Source organism: Heterocephalus glaber, unplaced genomic scaffold, assembly GCF_053883595.1.
Source record: "Heterocephalus glaber isolate CG9 unplaced genomic scaffold, H.glaber_assembly_v1.0 deba00001479, whole genome shotgun sequence".
NCBI lineage: Eukaryota > Metazoa > Chordata > Mammalia > Rodentia > Bathyergidae > Heterocephalus > Heterocephalus glaber.
In genome coordinates, this window is record NW_028258316.1 from 20,515,223 (window position 1) to 20,536,613 (window position 21,391).

The 21,391-nt window shown below is 56.2% G+C and overlaps 1 protein-coding gene and 1 long non-coding RNA gene across 12 annotated transcripts in view; one reads left to right on the plus strand and one right to left on the minus strand.

Annotated features, from left to right (window-relative positions):
• Whrn (whirlin) overlaps positions 1-14,299 on the plus strand; it is an 88,023-nt gene extending 73,724 nt beyond the window's left edge. For 3 of the 6 annotated variants that reach the window (XM_021262187.2, XM_021262189.2, XM_021262191.2), the window contains 6 exons: positions 130-162; positions 8,941-9,012; positions 10,315-10,852; positions 12,530-12,711; positions 13,009-13,131; positions 13,511-14,299. In XM_021262187.2, the coding sequence (XP_021117846.2) occupies positions 130-162; positions 8,941-9,012; positions 10,315-10,852; positions 12,530-12,711; positions 13,009-13,131; positions 13,511-13,693 (1,131 nt within the window). In that variant the 3' untranslated portion in view covers positions 13,694-14,299. The remainder of the gene's footprint in view (positions 1-129; positions 163-8,940; positions 9,013-10,314; positions 10,853-12,529; positions 12,712-13,008; positions 13,132-13,510) is intronic. The other 3 variants (XM_021262188.2, XM_004849502.4, XM_004849501.4) reach the window with 3 other exon arrangements.
• LOC110350198 (uncharacterized) lies at positions 2,155-18,215 on the minus strand. 6 transcript variants are annotated; one of them, XR_015439865.1, is made up of 4 exons: positions 18,035-18,215; positions 10,006-17,848; positions 8,601-8,752; positions 2,156-7,730 (listed from the first exon to the last, which is right to left on the minus strand). It is a non-coding gene; the product is annotated as an uncharacterized LOC110350198 (long non-coding RNA). The 6 variants fall into 6 exon arrangements; XR_015439864.1 differs by having other exon boundaries at positions 2,155-7,730; positions 8,601-17,848; XR_015439863.1 differs by having other exon boundaries at positions 2,155-8,418; positions 8,601-17,848.
• Between the last annotated feature and the right edge of the window lie 3,176 nt (positions 18,216-21,391).

Sequence of the window (21,391 nt, forward strand, 5' to 3'; positions counted from 1 at the left end):
GTTTTGTACCAGTGTGGCTGTGTGTGTGTGCATTTAGAGAGGGGCTGTTGCTGTCGCCACCTCATCCCCTCGTGTTTATTTGATGTATTTTTCTTTTTGCCTTTTCCCACCCCCACATGCCACCCCCAGGAGCGGCTGCTGTGGCTTATAGACCTGATGGAGGTACCGTCCTTTCTGCAGGGTGGGGGACTGTGTGTGCCCGGGGACCCCTTAGGCAGGGCAGAGCCAGAGGCCGTAGCCCTCCCTGCCACCCCTCACGTCCACACCTGTCCCTGGTGGGAACTGGGTTTTCTTCCCGGTGCTCACTGTCAGCCAGTTCCTCAGGTGTTCTCAGGCTCTGGGGCGAGGAACCCCACTGTTCAAATCCCAGCTCTGCTCCTTCCTTGCTGTGTGATCTCAAGAAGTGGCTTCCCCTCTCTGAGCTCAGCTTTAGGATCTGTAAAAGTGAGGAGATCATTTCCATGCCCTGCTCCCGAGAGCCTCCTCAGGCTTTGCACAGACCACACGTTCTGTCTGTTGGGCCTGCTGTCCTTCCCGCTTCCTTCTCCTGTGTGCCCATCACCCCATATCTCAGATGCCACTTCCTCCAGGAAGGCTTCCCCGACCTTCTCAAGAGGCGACCTCCAACCCCTGGCTCCTCCGTGGGCCAGGCTTGCCTCTGTCATGGCTTCTTGTCTCAGTGAGTTCTCGTCATCTCTATAGGGCGGTGCAGTCACTCCCGGACCACCAGCTGCTCAAAGAAGCATCCATGTCTGCATCTCCCGTCCTTCGTGACCAGTACAGAGCCTGGTGTCCTAATGCTTTTCAGCCATCTCTTCTGTGGCCCTCCCAGGAGCTACAGGCAGCCAGTTCTGCTGCAGCCTCCATTTTACAGAGAAGGAAACTAAAGCTCAGGGAGGACAAGTAACTCGACTAAGGTCACACAGCAAGGGAGAGGTGGAGCCAAGATTGGGAACCCAGCCTGGTGGCCTCTGAGTGGTGCTGTGAGCCCTGCTGCCTGCTGTGGTTCTTCCTTGTTGGGCATCACCTAGCCGTCCATCTGTCTGTCTTGTCATCTGTCGCCTCCCTTCCTCTTCCTCTTCTTTCCCTTCTGTTACAAATGGTGTGTGAGTCCTGGACATGTGCTAGGTGCTGGGATACAGAGGGCAACAAGCAAAGTGGAACTCAGAAAGGAGCAGGAATGGCAGGCAAGAGAGCTTCCAGGAATGCAGCCCATGGTAGCCTCTGCAGGCACTGGGTCCTCCTGTACCTGGGCAGTGACACTGGTGTCTCCCAGGGCCCCTCCAACTGCCACCCCCACACCCTGTACTCCCAGGGCACCTGCTCATGGGGCCACAGCACAGATGCCCCCCCCCAGGAGCCCCTCCTGCAGCTCACCTGGCCTTGGGAGTCCAGAGCCTCCTGTCCTGGTCTGCTCTGTCCCACAGCACAGTATATACCCTCAATAAAGCCTCCCACCTTGCCTCAGTCTCCCCATCTGCACGACCAAGGCAAGTCCCAGGATTCCTTCAATTCCGAGTCTTCTCTGTGTCGAAAGGTGCTGGAAAATATTTAGGGTGGGACAGCAAAGAATGGCAGCTGTGCCCTGTGAACTCTGTCCATGTGAACCAGGGCTGCAGCATTCCCCCAAGGAGAGAAAGAGGCAGAAAGGACACTCATTTCCCACTGAGTGCCAGGTGCTGGTCTGCAGCCCTACCAAATCTTTCTGAGCTTGGGCTGCCATAATGCCAAGTAACAAACAGCCCCAAGTCTCAGCAGATCACAGCCGAACACCTTGCTTTCTGATGACCCAGGTCCCTTTCCTCTTATCTCACTCGGGTTCCCTGTCTCCACTAAAGCACTCACCACCTGGTTTTACCTTCAACCTCAGTTTCTCTCTGCGCTAATGAGGGAGAGCCTGTGGGCTACAAGAGGAAGTATCGGTTTCCTGTCTGCATCCTCGGTGCTGGCCCTGTGCCTGGCACCCAGAGGAGCCCAGGAAATGTCGAAGAGAAACTAAATTGAAGCCACACCCCCAGGCACCTGCAGGGTTATCTTCAACATTCCCCTCTTATGTCAGAGAATAGACCCTTTGCTCTGCCATTCAGATGCACAGGTGGCATCAGGCACCCAGCTCCAGTGACCCAGATGCCCATATGTTGCTCCAGATGGAACCAGTTTCCATTTAGCCCCAGTTTCTTGGCTCTGTGCTGTGATCAGTCCCAGGTTCAACGTGACTCGCTCTGCAGCCATGTCCCCTCAGTGCAGAGGTAGTCAGTCAGAGGAAATCTAATGCCCCCGCAGACAGACCACGCTTGCTGTCCATTGTCTAACTGAGAGTCAGCCTTGAGCATTTTTGGCTGCCTTCGAGCAATTTCATTTTCCCCCATAAAGATGTTGGCTGGGAGAGCAGAGTGAGAAAAGGCTGGAGGAGTTTCTGGAATTCTTCATCTAGTACAAGCGGACCAGTGACAGAGGGGCTTCGCCACACGGGCTTTGGAGTTTAACCAACTGGGTTTGGCTCCAGACCAGTAGCTGGGTCACCTTGGGCAGGTGACGTGAGCCTTCTGAACCTCAGTTTCTGTATCTGTGTGTAGGCCGGGGAGACCAGGTGTCTGAGTTGTTCAGCAAGAGCAGGTGGATGTGCAGGTGTGAACCATGCACAATTGTGTTGCATGTCTAAAGCCAGGGGGCCACTTCAGAGGGCTGGAAAGGAAAAGGAGTCCAAAGAGCAGCTAAGATTGGCCCTGGTGCTGACCTTTCCCACCCTGACTCGAGAGCTGCTGCACGCCACATCCTGCCCCGGAAGGCCTCAGAGTCCTGTTCTACTCCCGTGCCCTGTAGGAGGGGAGAAGGGTGTACTGAGCCAGACTGCATCAGCTTCCTCTCCTCTGGCCTGGGCACAGCGAGGGTGCAGGGGCTTAGGCCTTCCGACCACAGAGACCCTGCTCATCAGGCTGCTCTCCCCCAGGCAGCAAGCAGGTTTTCAGAGGGCCTCTGCCCTCCTGCCTTCCCACTGTGGTCCGGACTGCTTAGGGCAGGGTGGAACCCATCCATCCATCCATCGTTTACTGGAGCATGTGTGGAGTGTATCTTCCCTGCTGGGCATGAGCCTGACCCCTGGAGTTTAGCATGTCCAGTGGAGGAGGCCATCTCTAATAAGGTAGTCTACTGAATTCGCTTCAGTCCTGCGACCGAAGGGTGGGGACAGCAGGAGACTGGGGCATCGGGGAAGAAACATGCAAGCTCAGATCTGAAGTGTGGTATCTGCCAGGCAGCAGAGAGGTGAGGCAGTGAAGGAGGATGGGAGATCCGTGAGGGGAAGGGGGACACTGGAGCTTAACTCTAACGCAGTCGTGCGTCAAGTGCAAAATGCCATCCTGTTTGCCTCTAAGGTGCCTCCCTGTATGTGCTCTGGGGCCAGGAGGAGGACAGGGTAACCCAAGGGGCTGCTGTCCAGGCCCGAAGCTGCTCCTCAGGTAGACTGGCCATGCCTGAAGTGCCAGGAAGCTGCAAGTGTCCTAAGGGCCATTGCAAGGCTGGAGTAGAGCAGCCTACTGCACCCCAGGGGGCCTCAGCACTTACACCACTGTATTTCCCCAGTTCATTAAGGGCCCCTGGGGTGGCCATGCTTTATCTCGGCCAGGGTCTGAAGGGGGTGGTTTGTCCCAGCTTGTGCTTTGCTTGAGCTACCAAGGGTCACAGAGCACCTGCCTCCCACTGTAAGGACTCGGGTGCTGGAGATGTTTCCACCAGACAGGGCTTCTGGAGGCTGGGAGGCCCTGGGGCCTCTTCCCAGAAGACACTTTTACCTATTTAAAAATAAAACGAAGGGGACAACCAAGGCAGCAACTACATGGTGAAATCCCATTTTCAGACTACAGAAGCACACAGTTAAACATGCTGCTTTCTTTATTACCAGGCCCAGTGACAATGTTGAGCCCCATGTCAGTGGCCATTGTCATTGCGAATCGTGGCGTCTGCAGTACTGGGATGCAATAGGAGAGGTCGGTGATTACTCTTGAGGACAGTGGTTCGACAGCTGAGGCAGTTAATGAACATGCAAGTGGACTGCTGTCCCCTAGAGGGGCTCTCAGGTCCCTGTGTGACCTCCTGGAGCCTTGTTTCCCACACCTGTCCTAAGGGTTCTTCCTGTCCTGACCTCCTGAGGATTCAGGTCTTGCTCTCCTTCCCCGTGCAGGGAGAGGCGGGGGCAGCTTTCCACTTAGCAGAAGGGGTGAGGCCTGGGTATCTGTCACAGGCTCCCAGAGACGCGACTCCTCACCACCAGGCCCTGGCCAGGCACCTGTCCCATCCCACCCCGGGACATCATGCAGAAACTTCCAGAGAGCCTCCTGAGTGCCGTGTGACTTAGTGGCCCAAGATCTCAGCAGGAGTGACCAGCTGATAAGAGCACGGTGCTGCTGGCACTGGGCTGTTCTCATGGGGGCTCAGCCATGCAGGTGGACCCCGGCTCCTTGCTGTTGGGGTCCTTGTCCCCCAGCCCCCTCGCTGGCGTTGCCTGCAGCCTCCAGGCGCCGACCCCAAGCAGTGGCGGGAGAAGTGGGGGTCCGATGCCCCAGGAATGTCAGGACTTCCTGGCTCTCCCGGTCCATTCCAATCACTGCCCTCCCATCACTTCTCGTGCCACAAGCTCCGCTTCCCATGCCTCCCCTTGCTTCTCCCCTCTTTGCTTCCTCTGTTTCCTCCATTGCTCCCTTGCCTCTGCCTTCTCTTCAGAATCCCGCCCTCCCCTTTCCGCCATCTTCTTAGGCTTTCGACCTGCTGTCTGTCCCCTCTCTGTCCCTTTGTCAGCAGCCCCTTTGGGCAGAAGTCTGGGCCCTGGTGACCTTTGGGAAGCTTTTGTGACTCAGTGGCTCCATTTCTGCACGTTCCGGATGAGAAAGGGCCACCCGCCTCAGGTCCCAGGTGCATTTGGGATAGGGGTGGGGAGCCTGTTGGGCCTGACTGGAGAGTAATGAAGCTAGAGAACAAAGCACTGAAAATAGCCCTTTACGGAAGCATCCTCCATCCATCCAGGAGGGCAGAGGTCCGGGAGCTGGGACGGTGCTGGGGAGCAGAGGGCCTCGTTCTGCTGAGGCCCTGGGTGCTGGAGCAGCACCTGGGCCTGGACACCCTCCAATCCTAACCTGTATGTTTCCAGGATCCCCTGCCGTTCTTCTCACTTTCTTCCCTCTCAGTTGACCCAAACCAGATTTTTGTGACTCTGGGCCCCGACTGGGCTGACTCAGAGTATCGATAAGGGGTTCTTTCCTCCATAGGAAGGGAATGTTCTGAACAGCACCGCAGGCCGGAAAAAGGGGATGATGGCAGCAGGCCTGGAAGGCATCCCGGCCCTGTGGGAAGTGGGTTTTTTGTCTGAGTCAGGCCTTGAATAGGGCTTGGTGTCCTGCCCTGTCCTCGCTGTGTGACCTTGAGCTGGTAACCTTCTGTCTCTGAGCCTCAGTTACCCCAGCTCTAGAGTGGAGGAAGGGTCCCCTGGGAGGATCGCTGGAGTCCCCAGGGGTGCCAGGAGGTGGCCAGGACATGCAGACGTGCGCTCTCAACCTTGAGCCTCTCTCGAAGCCTGCCTTCGAGCTGTTCCGCTGATGCGTCCCCGGCTCAAAGCCTGCTGCTGTCTGCAGCTATTTTGGATACACGAGGATTGGATGGGCAGATGGAGTCTGGCAGGGCTGGACTCCAGCTGTCTGCTTGCTCCACTTCAGGCTCCATGTCCATTCCTCCCCCGCTCCTCCAGCCCCACCTTCTGGCCCAGCTCCAGGGTGCCACATGGCTGCCTTCGCACTCGTGCCAGAGGGCCTCTGGCTCCTGGGATTTCGGGGCACCATCTTGTTCCTGGGTGGGGCAGGGCAGAGCAGGATAAGCTTTGGTGTGACCCTTGCCTGGCTTGGAAACCCAATCTGCTGTACAATGGCTGTGTGACCTTGGACCAGTCATTTCCCTCTCTGAGCTTTGGTGGCAGCAGATGTGACGGGGAGATTCACAGGCCCCGCTTTCAGGTCACTGGGGGTCCCTGAGATGGTGTAGGTGGAGCCCCCAGAATGGGCCTCCAGAGTTCCTAGCTCTCTAATGCGCTTTCCAGGAGACAGTCACACCCTTCCAGAGCTCCCAGGAAGTACGTGCTAAGTGACTAACAAATGCTCCCCAATGACTACAGCCCCACCCCCTCTACTCCTGGCCCACAAAGCCCCTCTCCCCTTCCACTTCCTGACAGCTCCAGCTATGGATGGATTCCCTCACCCACTGACTCATGAACGTGCCTAGTAAACATTCACGGAGGGGCCAGAGATTTAGCTCAGTGGTTTCGCCGCCTGCTGTGCAAGCACAAGGACCCAAGTTCGATCCCTGGTACCAAAAACAAAAAAAAAAACATTCACTGAGCACCCACTCTTCTGAGTGGAGACCCAGTGGTCACAAGTCCTGCCTTCTCAGAATTTCTATCCTAGTCAGAGAGACAGACAGTAAAGTCAGGCTATGAACAGCATTACACAGAAAAGCATAGCAGACTTGGGACAGATGGAGCCGTGGGGGCAGTGCTGTCATAGATGGGGCCAGTCTGGAAGGGCCTTGTGAAGGAAGAACTAAAAAAGTGAGGGAAGGAGCCATAATCGTGGTTCAACCAGAGAGAGCAGCAAGTGCAAAGGTCCTGAGGTGGGAACAAGCCCCTTGTGCCAGAGGAATAGTGAGAAAGGGTGCAGTTGTATGAAGTGTGGAATTTCCTCCAAGAAAGGTGGAAAGGTCCCAGGGTCACGGACTGGGGAGAGGTATGACCTGATGAGGTTTTCAGAAGGCATCAGGCTGCTGGCTGGAACATGGTGATCATTCGAAAGAGACAGGAAAGCAGGGCAGGGGTGGAGCGGGGGTTGTGATTTTCCATGGGGTTGTCAGGTAGACCTCATCCCGAAGGAGCCCCGAGAGGAGGACCTAGAAGGTGAGCAAGTGGAGCGTGCCTTGTGGGTCCTGGGTTGGGAGGCAGAGGCAGCAGCCAGAGGGAAGTGGGGAGTGAGCAAAAGAAATCTGCATAGATGGCAAACTTGACCTCATCTCCATGGCAACCCACTGCCCTCAGGCTCAGCCCAGGCTTCTCTCCTGTGGAGCCGACAGCTGCCTGGCAGATTCTCCCGTCTCACTGCCTCACCTGCACTTTTTCTGTCTGAACACCCACCCTCCCCTTCTTGCCCTGCTCACCTTCAAGACACAGCTTTGAGCTGCATCTCCTCTTTCAGGAACCCTGCCTGGACCGCCCTCCCTAGGCATCCGATGCCATTTGCCTGCACGATGTGCCTCCACAGTCTCTCCTGACCCCTCTGCCTCCAGGCTCCTGACAGCAGGGCAGGGATGTCTCACCTCTGCTGTGTCCCCAGCCCCTTCGGTCCGGTCTGGAGCTTCTGAGACTCAGTGTTAAGGGCTCACCCCAGCCCTGACTCAGGTGGCTGTGTTAGTCTTGGTTCCCCATAGAAACAGGACCAGCAGGATATGCACAGCTACACAAAAGACTTCCTGTGCAGGCTGAGAAGTCCCATGATCTGCCATTGGTGGGCTGGGGCCTGGGAGAGCTGGAGACATCGTTCCAGGCTGAGTCCGAAGGCGGGAGACCCAGGAGAGCTGATGTTGGAGTGCTGTCTTAGTCACTCTCTCATCACTGGGACTCAGTGCCCAGCACCCACAGCTTGAAGGAGAGGTTTATTTTGGCTCACCATTTGTAGAGGCTGCAGTCCATAGTTAGCTGGCTTCATGGCAGAAGGCATGGCAGATTGGAAGCAGAGAGAGAGTGAAAGGAGGTGTGGGGAAAGGAGATAAACCCCTCCAGGCCATGCCCCCCAGTGACCACCTCTTCAGGCCAGACCCCACCTCCTAACAGCAAGTCAGCTATGGTGCCCCATAATCCCACCACCTCCCAAAAGCCCCACCTGTGAGCACATGAGGCTTTGAGGGGACATCTAGACATAAACCATAACAAAGACAGCAAAGGGGCTGGGGTGTGGCTCAGTGGAGAGTGCTTGATGAGCATGTTTGAGGCCCTGGGTTCTGTGCTCAGCACTGCAGAAACAAAAAAGTGACCCCTGAGAGCAGGAGAAAATGGCTGCCCCAGCACCAGAGAGCTCAACTTGCCCTTCTTCCACCATTTTATTCCATGGGGGCCCTCACGGATTGGTGATAGGAGGGTGATGTTCACTCAGCCTTCACACTCAAATGCTCATCTCTTTCAGAAGCACCCCACAGACATACCCAGAAATGTTTTTCCAGCTCTCTGGGCTGGTAAAGCCAGGATCAGTGGCAGAGGCCAACTGCCATCCTGGGCTCTGTGAGGTGGAGAAAAATGGCTGCCTGAGTCCTCACAAGAGCCCAGCTCAGAGAGGAGCTCTCCTCAGCCACCCAGAGATGAGCTTTTGCAGGAAGATGTCACTTGAGGGAGCGCTTGGGAGGGAAGGAAGGAAGAAATGAGTGGCTTTTTTTCAGAATAAGGCCTAATTATATTTTAAGCCAACCCCTCAGGATTAAAGCCATTAGGAGGAAGGGAGGAAGGGAGGGAGAGAGAGAGAGAGAGAGGGAGAGAGGTGTTCCTGTCATTTCCCATTTGCATGGCCCCCTTTTCTCACCTTCTGAGGTTCTGTTCCACAGTGAGAGTGAGTCCTTGGGTTGGGGAGACATTAAGTCTGTTCAGCACAGCACTAGGACACTCAAGACTGGGCCCAGGACACCCAGTTAAGGCCAAGACACCCCCAGCATCTCCAGGTACTTTAGGGGAGCCCTGAAAATGATCAGAAAGTCTCAAAGGAAAACTGACTTCTATGGGCAGAAAAGTTAGTTGTAATGGGTAAAAGTCTACAGAGCAGGACATGTCAAATGTCACAAGGCTTCGCTGATTTGGGTGCCCTGGAAGAGAGACTGGCTGTCCCCTCTTCTGTTTGCTCAGCTTGTTCTCCTGTCTGTTTCCAGAACACGCTGGACCTGGAGGAAACTGGCCAGGATGTGCAGGGCGGGGCCAATGCCCTCCCCGATGTGTCCGTGGTAAGGCCCTGCTGGCCCCTGAGTGGTGCTCTGCTCTCCCTGGGTGGCTCGGGTGTCCCCTGAGCTCCCCCTGGAAGGAGACACAGGACTGGGGAGAGGATGGGCCCACCAGCAGGCCTGCACACTGTGCCGCACGGCCATCTCCCATGGGCCTGGCTGGCTGGTTCACTCCTGGTGACTTAGGGGGGCTAAGTGCATCCTGACTTTTGGTAAGCTACCTGAACATTGCCACAGCAAGCACAGACACCTGGAGCTGTGTGAACACCCCCTTGAGAGGCCATACGGCCGGGTGGGACTCGGACACTAAATATGATGCCACACTTGGTGATTCTGACCCTAATGGCTTTTGAATGGCCTGCACTTGAGCCAGATTGCCTGGGTTCAAATCCCACTTCTTCCACTGACTCTGAGGCTTTGAGCAAATTCCTGAGCCTGTCTGCACCTCTGTTTTCTCATCTGTAATATGGGGATGATAATAGCATACCTGCCCCATGAGTTTGTGGTGAGGGATAATTTAATGATTGAAATACAGCATTTAGCAGAGGGCCCGTGAGACCTGGACCCGGGCCCAGCAGAGGGGAAGAGTAATCACAGGCTCCTCCGCTGCCCTCCACCATGCACCTGCTGCGCCTGGGCCTGGGCATCTCGCTGACCCGCTGTGCACGAGGTCCTCACATCCCCACCTCCCTGCTGCCAGGAATACTCTTCCCATGGCCCAGAGACGTGCTCAGAGAGGTGCAGCACCTTGCCCGGGGCCACACAGCACCACAACCCGAGTGTGCCTCCCCCTGTCCATTCAGACTCCGCCCAGTCCCACCAACTCTCCCATCTCTAGTACAGATAATCCCCTAAGAAGAAAAGGCGAGAGGGCCGGGGATTTAGCTCAGTGGTTTTGCCGCCTGCTATACAAGTGCAAGGACCCAAGTTCGATACCCGGTACCAAAAAAAAAAAAAAGAAAGAAAAGGCAAGAAACTTGCCTTTTGTGCACTCACCCTCTTCATCCTGCTTCTAATTAAGTCCTGTTGCCTGTGACAAGCCTGGCTGATGCTAGGAACTTCGATTCCCAAAGGGAACAGTGAGGTCCCCAGAGACGCCTGCCAAGATCCCAGCGCTCCTCAGCTGCCGCCCTGCTGGGGAGAAGTTTTCCACTGGGCTGTTACATTATTCAGAGCAGCGTGGCCAGGAGCTGATAGAGCAGGCACCGAGTTCCAGCCGGGTCTGCACCGAGCGGCTGCTCCGGCCTCCCCTCTGCTGCCACCATGGGTTCTGACTCCTTCTACTCCTGTTGGGTCTCTTGGCAGGACGACGTCAGACCCCCCTCCGAGGAGCTGCCCAGCGCCAGGCCTCCGCCTCCCCTGCCACCTCTGGCTCAAGGCCACGACTGCCCGCTTGGCCAGCTGAGGAAGCTGGGGAGAGAGGACCCTCCCGCTCCCTCCTCCACGTCTTCCCACTCAGGCATCATGTTCTCCACACCACGGAACCACAGCCCACCACGGGGCACCGCACCCACCCCGGTGGCTTCTCCTGCCCAGGACTCGCCCTCCTCCCCCATCTATGCCTCTGCCTCCCCTGCCAACCCTGGCTCCAAGAGGCCGCTGGACACCCACCTGGCCCTGGTCAACCAGCAGCCCATCGGGCCCTTCCCTCGGGTCCAGTCTCCGCCACACCTGAAGAGCCCCCCTGTAGAGGTCCCGGGGGCTGGGGGGTGCCTCCCGCCACCCTCACCTTCCAACCCCCCAGACCAGGTGGGCACCAACCAGCACTTCGTCTTGGTGGAGGTGCACCGCCCCGACAGCGAGCCCGACGTGAACGAAGTGCGGGCCCTGCCCCAGGCACGCAGTGAGTATGCAGCCCAGCCTGCTGCTGCCCTAGTGAAGTAGGAGAGCTGGTGTGTGCCCCGGGGCCTGCCAGCCAGACGTCCCCTGGTCAGGGTCCAGTCTTCAAGTGGCTTGGGGTCTGGTCTGAGACCTGCGCTTGATCCTGCTTCTGCCACTGACTGTCACCGAGCCCGCTGCTGCACCTGTCTGAGCCATGGGCTGCTGGGAGGGCTGGGGCCGCCACCAGCTCCCCCAGTGCTGGCTGCTGTGTTCACCTCACAGGGAGGGGAGAGGTGGCTTCTTTCATCCCCATCTGCTAGGACCTTGCACAGAGCAGGCAGTGGGGCTGTGGGCACTGGAGTTGTGGACTCCATATCCCAGGAGGCTCCTGGCCTGAGGCTGCAGCATCAGTTGGTAGGGTGGCTGTCCCAGGTGGGCCCTCCTGTCGGAAGGGGTGCAGGAGACAGCCCTGGCTCTCCCAGCCAATCTGGGCACATTTCACTGGGTTCTGCTGCCATCTTGTGGCTAGAGTGGTACCTGGGCCAAGGAAGGGGACCCCAGGACCAGTCACATAGCAGGCAGCCGCAGGCTAGGATGCACAACACTAGAAGCTTGGGGAGGGCAGGCCGCTATGGGAGAGCCCGTGGGACACAAGAGAGAAACCAGAGAGACCAAGGAGTGGTCACCGCCACCTCCAGACCCAACACTGGGCTGCACACAAGTGCAGAGAAGAGCCCAAGGCTGTGCTGGAGAAACCCTCTCTAGGAGGCAGACCCTGTCCCAGAGCCTACCTGCATTATTAATGTGTCTGCTCTCAGCAGCCATGGAAGGAAGCTGGTAGTGTCCTCATTTGCAGGTGAAGGAGCTAAGCTGCATTAAATAGTGGCAGGCCCAGGCAGCGTAGCCCAGGTTGCCTCTCCTGACCCAGCTGGTTGTGTCTGTTAGTCTGTATGCCAGCCTCTAAGATGGGCATCGCTCATCTAAGGCCCAGATAAGCTCTGCTACCACCCACACTTGCACAGCTGGTCCAAGGGCATTCGCACTTGACCCACCAGATTCCAGATGCACATTCTTAACCTGGGGTCTCTGGCTCAGGGCGGCATGGTCACCCAGACACCTAGAGGGCCTGTGCCCACCACTCAGCTCAGGCCAGGGGGTCACACACAGGGGTGCAGGCCAGGAACAGCAGGCATTCCTTTTCTTTCTTAGGAAACTAGAAGCTACTTATTTAGGTGAAATCTCCTAATTTGTATATGTTAATCCATCATTAAAAATGATCGGCATTGCATGAATTTAAAAAAACAAAGACAAAGGCATGAAGATGCACAACTGTAACCCACCCCTTGGGAGGCTGAGGCAGGAGGATGGAAAGTTCAAAGGCAGCCTGGGCTACATAGTGAGACCCTGTCTCAAAATTAAAACAAAACAAACACAATCAGGGGGCTGGGCTGGCCTCCATTTTAATCATTATGCCAGTGGCTGAGACAGGGATATCAAGGCAGATGTCCTAGAAGCAGCAGCTAGGGCAGGAGAGGGTGGCAAGGGGTCTCCCTGCCCTTCAGCCCCTGGCTCCCTTCATTCCTTCCATCCATCTCTGCCTGGGAAGTCCCCCAGCCTTCCAGCCTCTGGCTCCATGGCCACCTCCAGGAAGCCGTCCCTGACTGTCCCTGTCCCTGTCCTTCTGTCTCCCAACCCCCAGCAGCCTCCACGCTCTCCCAGCTCTCTGACAGTGGTCAGACTCTGAGTGAGGACAGTGGCGTGGATGCTGGCGAGGCGGAGGCCAGTGCCCCAGGCCGAGGCAGACAGATGGCATCCACCAAGAGCAGGAGCAGCAAGGAGCTGCCGCGGAATGAGAGGACCGCAGAGGCGGGCAACAAACCGGTGAGGAGGGCCAGAAGGGAAGGGGTACGGGTTGGGAGGAAGATGGGGCCCAAGGTGGAGAACAGCTGGTCCTGGGGCCCAGGGTGCAGCTCAGCAAGTGACCACCAGGGGCGGTGGTGAGCTCCCCATTGCCTATTGCTGGGGCATTTCAGTGTCTGCAAGTGCTTGGCTTCATCCCTGCCACCCTACGGGCTCCCAGCATGGGCCGCAGTCCAAGCCCTGTTGGCCTAGGGATGGGTTGTGGCCCAGCCCAAGCCCTCAGCCAGGCCAGTCCACTGAGAAGGCCTCACCCCATAGCCTGGGCTCCTAGAGCCGACATCCACCCTGGTTCGAGTGAAGAAGAGTGCAGCCACCCTGGGCATCGCCGTTGAGGGTGGGGCCAACACACGCCAGCCACTGCCAAGGATCGTCACAATTCAGGTAGGTCCCCAGGGGTCCCCCGGACCCTGTTGCCCTTCCCCCAAAGTTCCTGAAGTCCTCTTGCTCAGCATGCCCAGGCTCTTGCCACCCCGGAGGTAACAGCACCCAAGGGCACCCTGGTGCGTGTCCCTGCCTTGTCTCAGCACTATCAAGTGTCCCTGAAGGGTCTGGTTGCATGGGCAGGACACCCCCTCTTCATCCTGGACCCCCAGACCAGGGAACTGGGAGGCTCACAACCCCTTTGCTCTGTGCAGCTGCAGTTTTGACACCAGGATGTGGCTGCCTAGCTGGCCATGTCAGACTGCCCGTCAGGTGGCCAGAGCCAGGCCTGCCCACCACTCAGTCACCCGGGTGACCCCTGCCCTGTCTCGCTCTGCAGCGAGGGGGCTCGGCCCACAACTGTGGGCAGCTCAAGGTGGGCCACGTGATCCTGGAAGTGAATGGGCTGACGCTCCGCGGCAAGGAGCACCGGGAGGCCGCCCGGATCATCGCGGAGGCCTTCAAGTCCAAGGACCGTGACTACATCGACTTCTTGGTCACTGAGTTCAATGTGATGCTCTAGAGGCCAGGGCTGAGCGCCTCCCACTACTGTGTAGCTCCTGGTCCCCGTCCCTCCCCTGTCCTGGCACTTTCAGGCTCCCTGAGGGGTGGGGGTTGGATGGCCAGGGTGGCAGGAAGTGCCCCCCTCTCACTCTGTCCTGACCCACTGGACCAGAGTCAGGCAAGGCAAACAGGTCAGTCAGAATCTATGTGCTGGTCCACAGTAGGCGCTCAGTACAAGTGGGCCACAGGAAGAGGAGAGGAAGAGAAAAGGCAGATCCTGTTTCTTGGCTCTGCTGCCCCCTGGCCCCAGATACCTGAGCCTTTGCCCAGAGTGAGGTCACAGGAGAATCCAAGGATGCAGCTTCCTGCCATGGGGCCTCCTGCAGGACCTTCAGTGCCACAAATAAGCATCAAGATGGCCCCGCTCCCACCCCTGTTCCTCCTGGCTCCTTATCCCCCTGGTATTTATTATTTATTGCCCACCCCATGGTGCAGGGACCCCAAAGCCCAGCTTCCCACTGTACCCCCAGCCTATCCCAGAGGCCTTGCGGGCGACCAACAATGTCCGTGTATTTATATACAGAGCTTATGACTTTAATTTTTCAATAAAGAAATCTGAACCAGGTTAGGGGCCAGCATGCTGTGTGGCCTGCCTATGTGGCCAGGGTTTTGACTGCTCTGTGTGGAGAGAGGGGAGGAGTGGACAGGACAGATGGGGCCACCCAGAGCATTACAGGACCACCTTGGGACTCTGCAACCCACACAGCAGGGTGGCAGGGCGCATGACCCTCACCTGCATCTCAGAGCCCCTTATTTGAAGGTGTGAGGGCAAAACACATATGTATGTACAGATGATGTTTTTAGACAAAACCACACAGGTTTGTTATGGTGTAGAATGCATGTTTTAAAATGCAGGTCTCAGGTGGGCTCTGGAAAGTGATTCCTTAAGGAAGTGCTTCTAGGGGGGCCTGTAGTGTGTGTGGGGGCAGCAGGCCAGGAAAGGGGAAAATCCAAAGGACTGCAGGATTTCAGGCAGTCCCCAGAGGGCAGTGTCAGCCTCTACCTGGGGACCTGGAGTGTAAGGGAGGCAGTGCTGTCTCCACCGAAGACCCAGGCTGGGCTTGGTACCTGTTGTGAATTCCCAGTCTCCTGCATTCCTGCACTTCCATAGGTCCAGCTGTCTCTGTAGCCTGTCTCTATAGCTGTCTCTGTACCCAGGGCAGTGGGTGCTGAAAGCAAACTCATGGAGAGGGCAGGGAGGAGAAGGGGGCACGACGGTGGACATATGGCCTCAGGGCCAGCCCCAGGGCCCCTTTCCTCTGGTCCCCAGGATTTGTCTGGTGGGGAAAGTGTTTGAGAAGTCCTGCTTTGCCCAGCAGGACTGTGCTCAGAGCTCTGCCTGAGCTGAACAAGGGGACGTGGGCCACATGGTCTGATTCAAGGTGCTATTAGCTGTCCCTGTTCCCTTCCAGCCCAGGCAGACCGCCCAAGGCCAAAGCCGTGAATTCCCCAGAGGCAGCTGGTGTCCTTGAAGCCCCCAGCCCCTCTCCAGGAGTTGTTTGCTCCTCCCTCCCCAGATCCTCAGGGTCACTGAGGGAGGGGACTAAGCCCCTCCTTCCTTCAGGGGGCATCCTCAGGGCTCTGATCTCAGGCATTGACCTCCAGTCTAAGCCCTCTGTGGTCCCAGGCAGGTGATTTCACCCCAGGTCAAGCTCCTCACCTGTAAAATGCATATGATGGGCTGGATAATAGGCACCCCCAAATAACCAGATTCCCACACCTAGACTCTGTCCGTTACCTTATAGGGTAAAAGAGAGCTGTGGATGTGAAGAAGCTGAAGTCCTGGGGCGGAGATATGATACTGGATTCACTGCACGGGCCCAGTGGGATCACAGAGGCAGAGCTGGGCACGGGGGTATTTGCCTATAATCCTAGCACTCAGGGAGGCTGAGGCTAGAGGACTGAAGAAGTCTGAGCCCAGGTGGCGTAGCAAGGCCCTGTCTCCAAAATAAACAAGTAACTAAAAAATTAAAGCTGGGCTCAGCGCAAAAGCCTAGGTTCAATCCCCACTACCCCCTGCCCTCCCCACAAAAAGAAGGCAAGGAGATAGAGAAAAATTTGTCACAGGAGAGGGAAAGGGATGGTGCTGATGGAAGCAGTGGCTGGAAGGTTATACTCTGAAGATGGAGGAAGGGCTGGCAAGCCAAGGAATGCAGGCCTTCACCAGAAGCTGTGAAAAGGCCAGCAAATGGCTTTGGGTCACCCTGCGGAAGTGCTTCCAGATGTGATAACAGGAGGATCTCCCAGGCCTTGGGAATGCTACACCTCTCCCAGGCCAGAGTTCTTGCCCATCTGTTCTGAAAGGGAGCTTTCGAGCTGGCACTGCTGTGATTATCATTGACCTAGGTGATGACCTCTGCATTTTGTCTCCACTTGGCCCAGTGCCCTGGGGACAGACAGCCCCAAGACAGTTTCAGGAACTTCCTGCCCGGAGGGGAGAAACACAGCAGAAGAGTGCCTCTGACAAGTCGCTTCCTGCCTCAGCCCCTGTTGACTCTCCCGTGTAACAGGGCTAGTGGAAGTGCTTATTACATTAGTTCCATTGATGTATTTGGGTAGGGATTATGGTTCCTTTCGGTCACTGCTTGACTTTGGACAAGTTTTCAGGCTCATCTCCAGGGGATTGGACTGGAACACAATGGGGGTGGGGGTGGGGGGTGATACCCTGCTACGGCCTAGGAGAGGATTGAAATCATCACACCTACAACAGAGCCAGACACCTACCGAGTGCCCACGACAAGTGCATTTGTCACTAAGCCATCCATTTCAGTGGTAAAAGTTTGTGATTTCTTCCTCATGGTGGCTCTGCGAGACCTTGCACAAATTTCTTACCCTCTGGGCTTCAGTCTCCCATCAGCGGTAGGACGGATTCCAGTAGGAAGACGCAGCGAGGCAGATGTGAGATTTTCAGTCCTGGAACCAGGGAGCCCGCTCTCCGACTTCCGAGTCGCGAGAGGCTGGGTGCAAGCGGCCGCCTCCCTACTATTGGTTGGGCACCACGAAGACCCGCCCCCCAAGTATCCGCCCCCGCCATCCCTGGCTGCCCTCCGGTATTATGCAAAGCAGCCGTCACCCCGCCCCGCGCGCCTATTGGTGGCCTTTGTTTGCCGCTCAACTCCAGGAAACCACCCTCGCGCCGCGGCCCGCAGGTGAGCTGGGGAGGGTCTCTTGGGGGTCCCCGCGGGGCTCAGCTTCCCGGTCTGGAGAATGGGGAGGGAGATCGGACATTTCCGCTGGGCTCCCCTCTCCAGGGACAGCGCTGCTTTGGGTCTCTCCCACGTGGGGACTCCATGCGCACGAGTAGGGTACAGATTGCGGCTCCGGGAAAGGGAGGGAGCCCGGAACCTGCGATCTGGGCGCGAGTTCAGACCCCGCTGGCTGCGGTCTCCGCCCCACCCCCGGCCTCATTCTCCACCTTCGAGTAATGGGGACATCGGCTCCATTCCTCCTTCCAGCTGGGCTGGGTCGCTGGGAAGGCAGGGGTCCCCGGGGAGTCGGGAGTGGTCCTTGGCGGGGCCGCGGGCTGTGTTTGCGCTGGAGGCGTGGCTCCCGTTGCTGCGGTGACAGGGGAGGTGGGACTTTTTCGGGGCTGGGATTTGTGTGCGGTTTGTTCACCCGGCAACAACCCGCACAGCCTGGCGTCCCTGAGCCACGCGCTCTCCCCGGACACCTAACGCAAGTTTCTTTTCCTCTTTTTTAGCAGTGGGGAGGGAGGCAGACAAAGGCCAGGGTGGGGTGGGCAGCCTCGGCCGTGGTAGGAACTGGAACGAGTTGCAAAAATGAGGCCAGTCCCCCTCTTAGTACACAGAAGACCCCAAGCGCGCACGGCAGGGAGGCGCAGAGCTGGTATCTCCCCAGCGAGATGGGGGTGGCACCGGTAGAGGCGGTACGTGCTTGCTGTTTGACCTTGGATGAGACTCTCGCAGGGCTCCTTTACCAGGCTTTAGTTGAAAGAAAATGACAGCGTGGAGCAGATCATTATCGCTGCTTAAAAACCTTCTGCTTCTGAGTGAGACAGTTGAGAGGAAAGTTGCTGATAACAATCCCCAGCTATTTTAGAGCTGAGAGAGAGGCTGAGAGCGGCTGTAGTGAAAACGGACATTGTTTCTGTCGTCTAGAACAGGAGAAGAAAAGGGCTGGCACTGACGCATGAGGGCCTAAGGTTAGACACATACAGGGACTTCCCAAGATTTCCCCAGGTGCCCCCACTGGAGCTGGTGGGTTTATGTCTTGGCTGTTTTGTTAAGGAAACAGAACAGCTGCCGGTGGCTTTGAGTGGGGATGAGCCTGGTTTACTTACCGACAGCGGGTGATCGGTCGGGAGCCTGTGGTCTTCTGGGGCAGCCTGTTTGGGTTCGTTCCCAGGGGCCGTCTCAGTTCTTCTGCAGGAGGGGGAAGGTGCCCACATGGGCCCTTTGCCTCCCCAGGCCAGCTGGTTTGCATTTGAAACATGTGATCTTTGGGGCGCCTCTTGTGAAGGGATTTCATCAGCTCCCCTGTCTAGCAGGCTCTGCCAGCGTACTGGGGTTGGGGTTTCCAGAGGCTGGGAGCCCTGATGCGAGGGCGTTTTGGAAACTGGTGCACCATGTCCCTGTGTGCCCCCTCAAGGGGGAGAAGGAGCATGACAAAGCCTCCATGCGGCCAACTGCATGCCATGTCCTCCTGAGGCTGCCTTAGTCCCCCAAGGGGGGACCCAGCCTGGAGCCTTGGCCTGGCTTCAGGTCCGAGTGCCTCGGTTTTCCTGTCTGTCAGATGGGCGTGGCAATGCTAGATGGCGTCACAGAAAGCCACTCAGCCATATTCTAAGTTTAGAGATGAGAAAGCAGAGGCCCAGAGAAAGGAAAGAATGACAACGCAACAGTGCTAATAAAGCCATGACAGTAAGAGAGGAGGTTTATTGAGTGTTGTCTCCCGGGGGTTTTACCGAAAGATGAGCAGTCTAAGAGAGCAAGAACTCTCACCTGTTCTGTCACCTCTGCCATTCCCTAGTTGCCAGCACAGAGTCCTATTCTATTCGACCACTTGGTCTCATGACATTGCCATGAGATGGACTTTATTGCTGGCTCCGTTGTACAGATGAGAAGCCTGAGGTTCAGAGAGATTATGTCACTTGCTGAAGCCACACAGCTCTTCGGCGGACTTACCTGCTCCTTACTGTGGGACACATAGGAGCGTGAGAGTTGATTGTGCCCATCTCTTCCCAGTGTATTCTCCAGTGATACCACTCCGCTGGCTTGAAATTGGCTGTAGTTGGGTATATGCACCAGAGGAGTCAGTATAGGCCCCAGATCGGGGCTTTGTCTTGTCTTTTTCTTCTTTCAAGAGAGCAGCGTGGGAAGGACACTGGGGGCTGGGAGTTCAGCCTTGCTTCTATAGGGAGCCCAGAGCCGGGTTCCTGGGAGTGGATCAGAAAGGCCCAAGCCCCATGGCAGCATGGTTTGGGATGGCACCAGCCTACCCTAGGCTCTCAGCTTCCCATGGGCTTGAGTGCAGCAGCTCTGACTCGACAACAAACTGGTTTGCGCCCAAATTCCAGGCCAGAATGTCCGGTCTTTCACTTCGAGGATGGGAGCTGTGGACGGTTCTTACTTGAGAGAAAGACCTGAGAGGGTGAGCGCCCGGCTAGGCCACCAGAGGGAGGCACGGGGCAGCCCTGGCTCCCAGCCAAGCAGCCCAGCGGAGCCCTCACTCTCTCTGGTGCAGAGCTTCCTTCCTGGCCTGCAGGAGGCTCAGCCTCAGGCTGTAGGCAAAGGTCTGATCTGCCAGCTAGAGCCCAGGCCCCAGCCCAAAGCCTCAAATTTTCAACCCACCCACCTCTGTCCAGCCTGCAGTCCCATCTCGGCTCTGCTCACCCGTAGGTGTCTTCTAAGCTGCAGCTCAGTTTCCAAGCAGGACTCCTGCCCACCTCCCCCTGGCTGCTCCCACTCTGGCCCCCAGCTCCTTGCCCATCCCCCTGCTGAGCCTGTTCTTGGGGAGGCCCAAGTTCAAGGCCAACACGAGATGCCCAGCTGTCAGCCTCCTGGGCTGCTGGGACCACAGCCAAGGGCCTAGGACTGGGTGGAAGCCTCAGGGTCCAGGAGGCCCTGCTGAGTTCCCCAAGGAGGGGATTCATTTGGAAGGTGATGCTTTATTTGTGGGTGCAGACCCAACTCTTCTCCTAAAGCGCTGTGTGACTTCAGGCAAGTTGTGTGACCGACCTCTCTGAGCTTTTACTCCTCTGTTAAATGCCTGATGATTTATGAGGAGTCTAGTTCAACAGCACAAGCCAGACTCCTCAATGCTGAGTGTCCCAGGCTGGATGCTGCTCTCCCTCCTTCTGGTGATTTCACATGTTGCACAACAGCTGTATGTGCAGCAAACAACATTCAGTGCCGGAAGTTACTGTGAGTAAGGAGTCACAGAAGGTCGAGATGTCAGAGCAGCAGAGGACCTGAGAGCACAGCGCTCCTCCTGTGGTTGTGGTGGGGACGCTGAGGAAGGGCCTGGCCTGTCCCGCTAGAGAAGGAGGCCCCACACAGATGGGAGGTGGCATGTGTGTGTGTGTGCGCACATGCGTGTGTGTGTGTGTGTGCGCGTGTGTGTGTATGTGTGTGTGCGTGCGTGTCTGTGTGTTCAAATAGAAGAAAATATCCATCTCATGCTTATTCTTAAAGCAACTGTTCTTCTTAGAAAATACGCACAATTCTGCCACCTGCTTTGCAAGCGCAAGGTCCCGAGTTTGATCCCTGATACCAAAAAAAGAAAATATACACAAGGAAAAAGGGTAAACTGGCTCGTAATTCTCCTACCTAGTGATAATTATTATAAACATTTTTGGGCACTTCTCTCTTTTTTTCTCTTTTCTTTTTCCTTTTCTCTCCTCTTCCTATATGTTTTTTATTGTTTTTTTTTTTTACTTTAATAGACTTTAACTTGATATGTATTATTTTATAAATGGCTTGTTCACTTAACATACCATGATTTTAACACTTTTTTATTCTTCTATACCAGGATTGTTATTAGCTGTACACTATTCCTTTGAGTAGAAATATAATTAATATCCGTGTTCCCCTGTTCATGGGCGCTGAAGTTATTCTCAACTTTTTTCCTTACTATAATCTTCAGTCACAACATGATGAAGATTGTGCTTTCTGGATTTGAACAGCCTGGTCATGCCCATCTGTAAAGTTTCTACTTCCTTGGATTGGTATGAGGATTGAATCCTGAGAAGTAATCCAGGAAAAGACATTTATGAGGTATTTGCCACATAATAGGTGCTCAATAAAGTTTCACTTTAAGCAATTCATTATGAGCACATGCACTTTTTTTTTTTAATTTGGCTTTTGGAAAAGAACATGAATGAGAGAGAGAAGAGAGAGAAAGAAGAGAGTTTCTCCATATGGCCACACCCTCCTCATAACCTATGGCTCAGTTGGCTAAGGAAGGCCTGTTTGCTCCCCTTCTTAACGACTCATGGTGGGTGGGGACACAGTCTCTGGCTGGGTTGGTGGCTCCAGACTGCTTGGGGCAGGTGGGGGGGGGATCACAGGGAGATGGCAGCATTCCTCTGCCCTGGGGAGGGCTGGCTTCCCTTTCTGAGTCTGGGATCCAAAGCTGGAGCTTTGGCTGAGTCAAAGTCAGGAAAACTATACTCCACTCTGCAGGGAGTGGGCCCTGT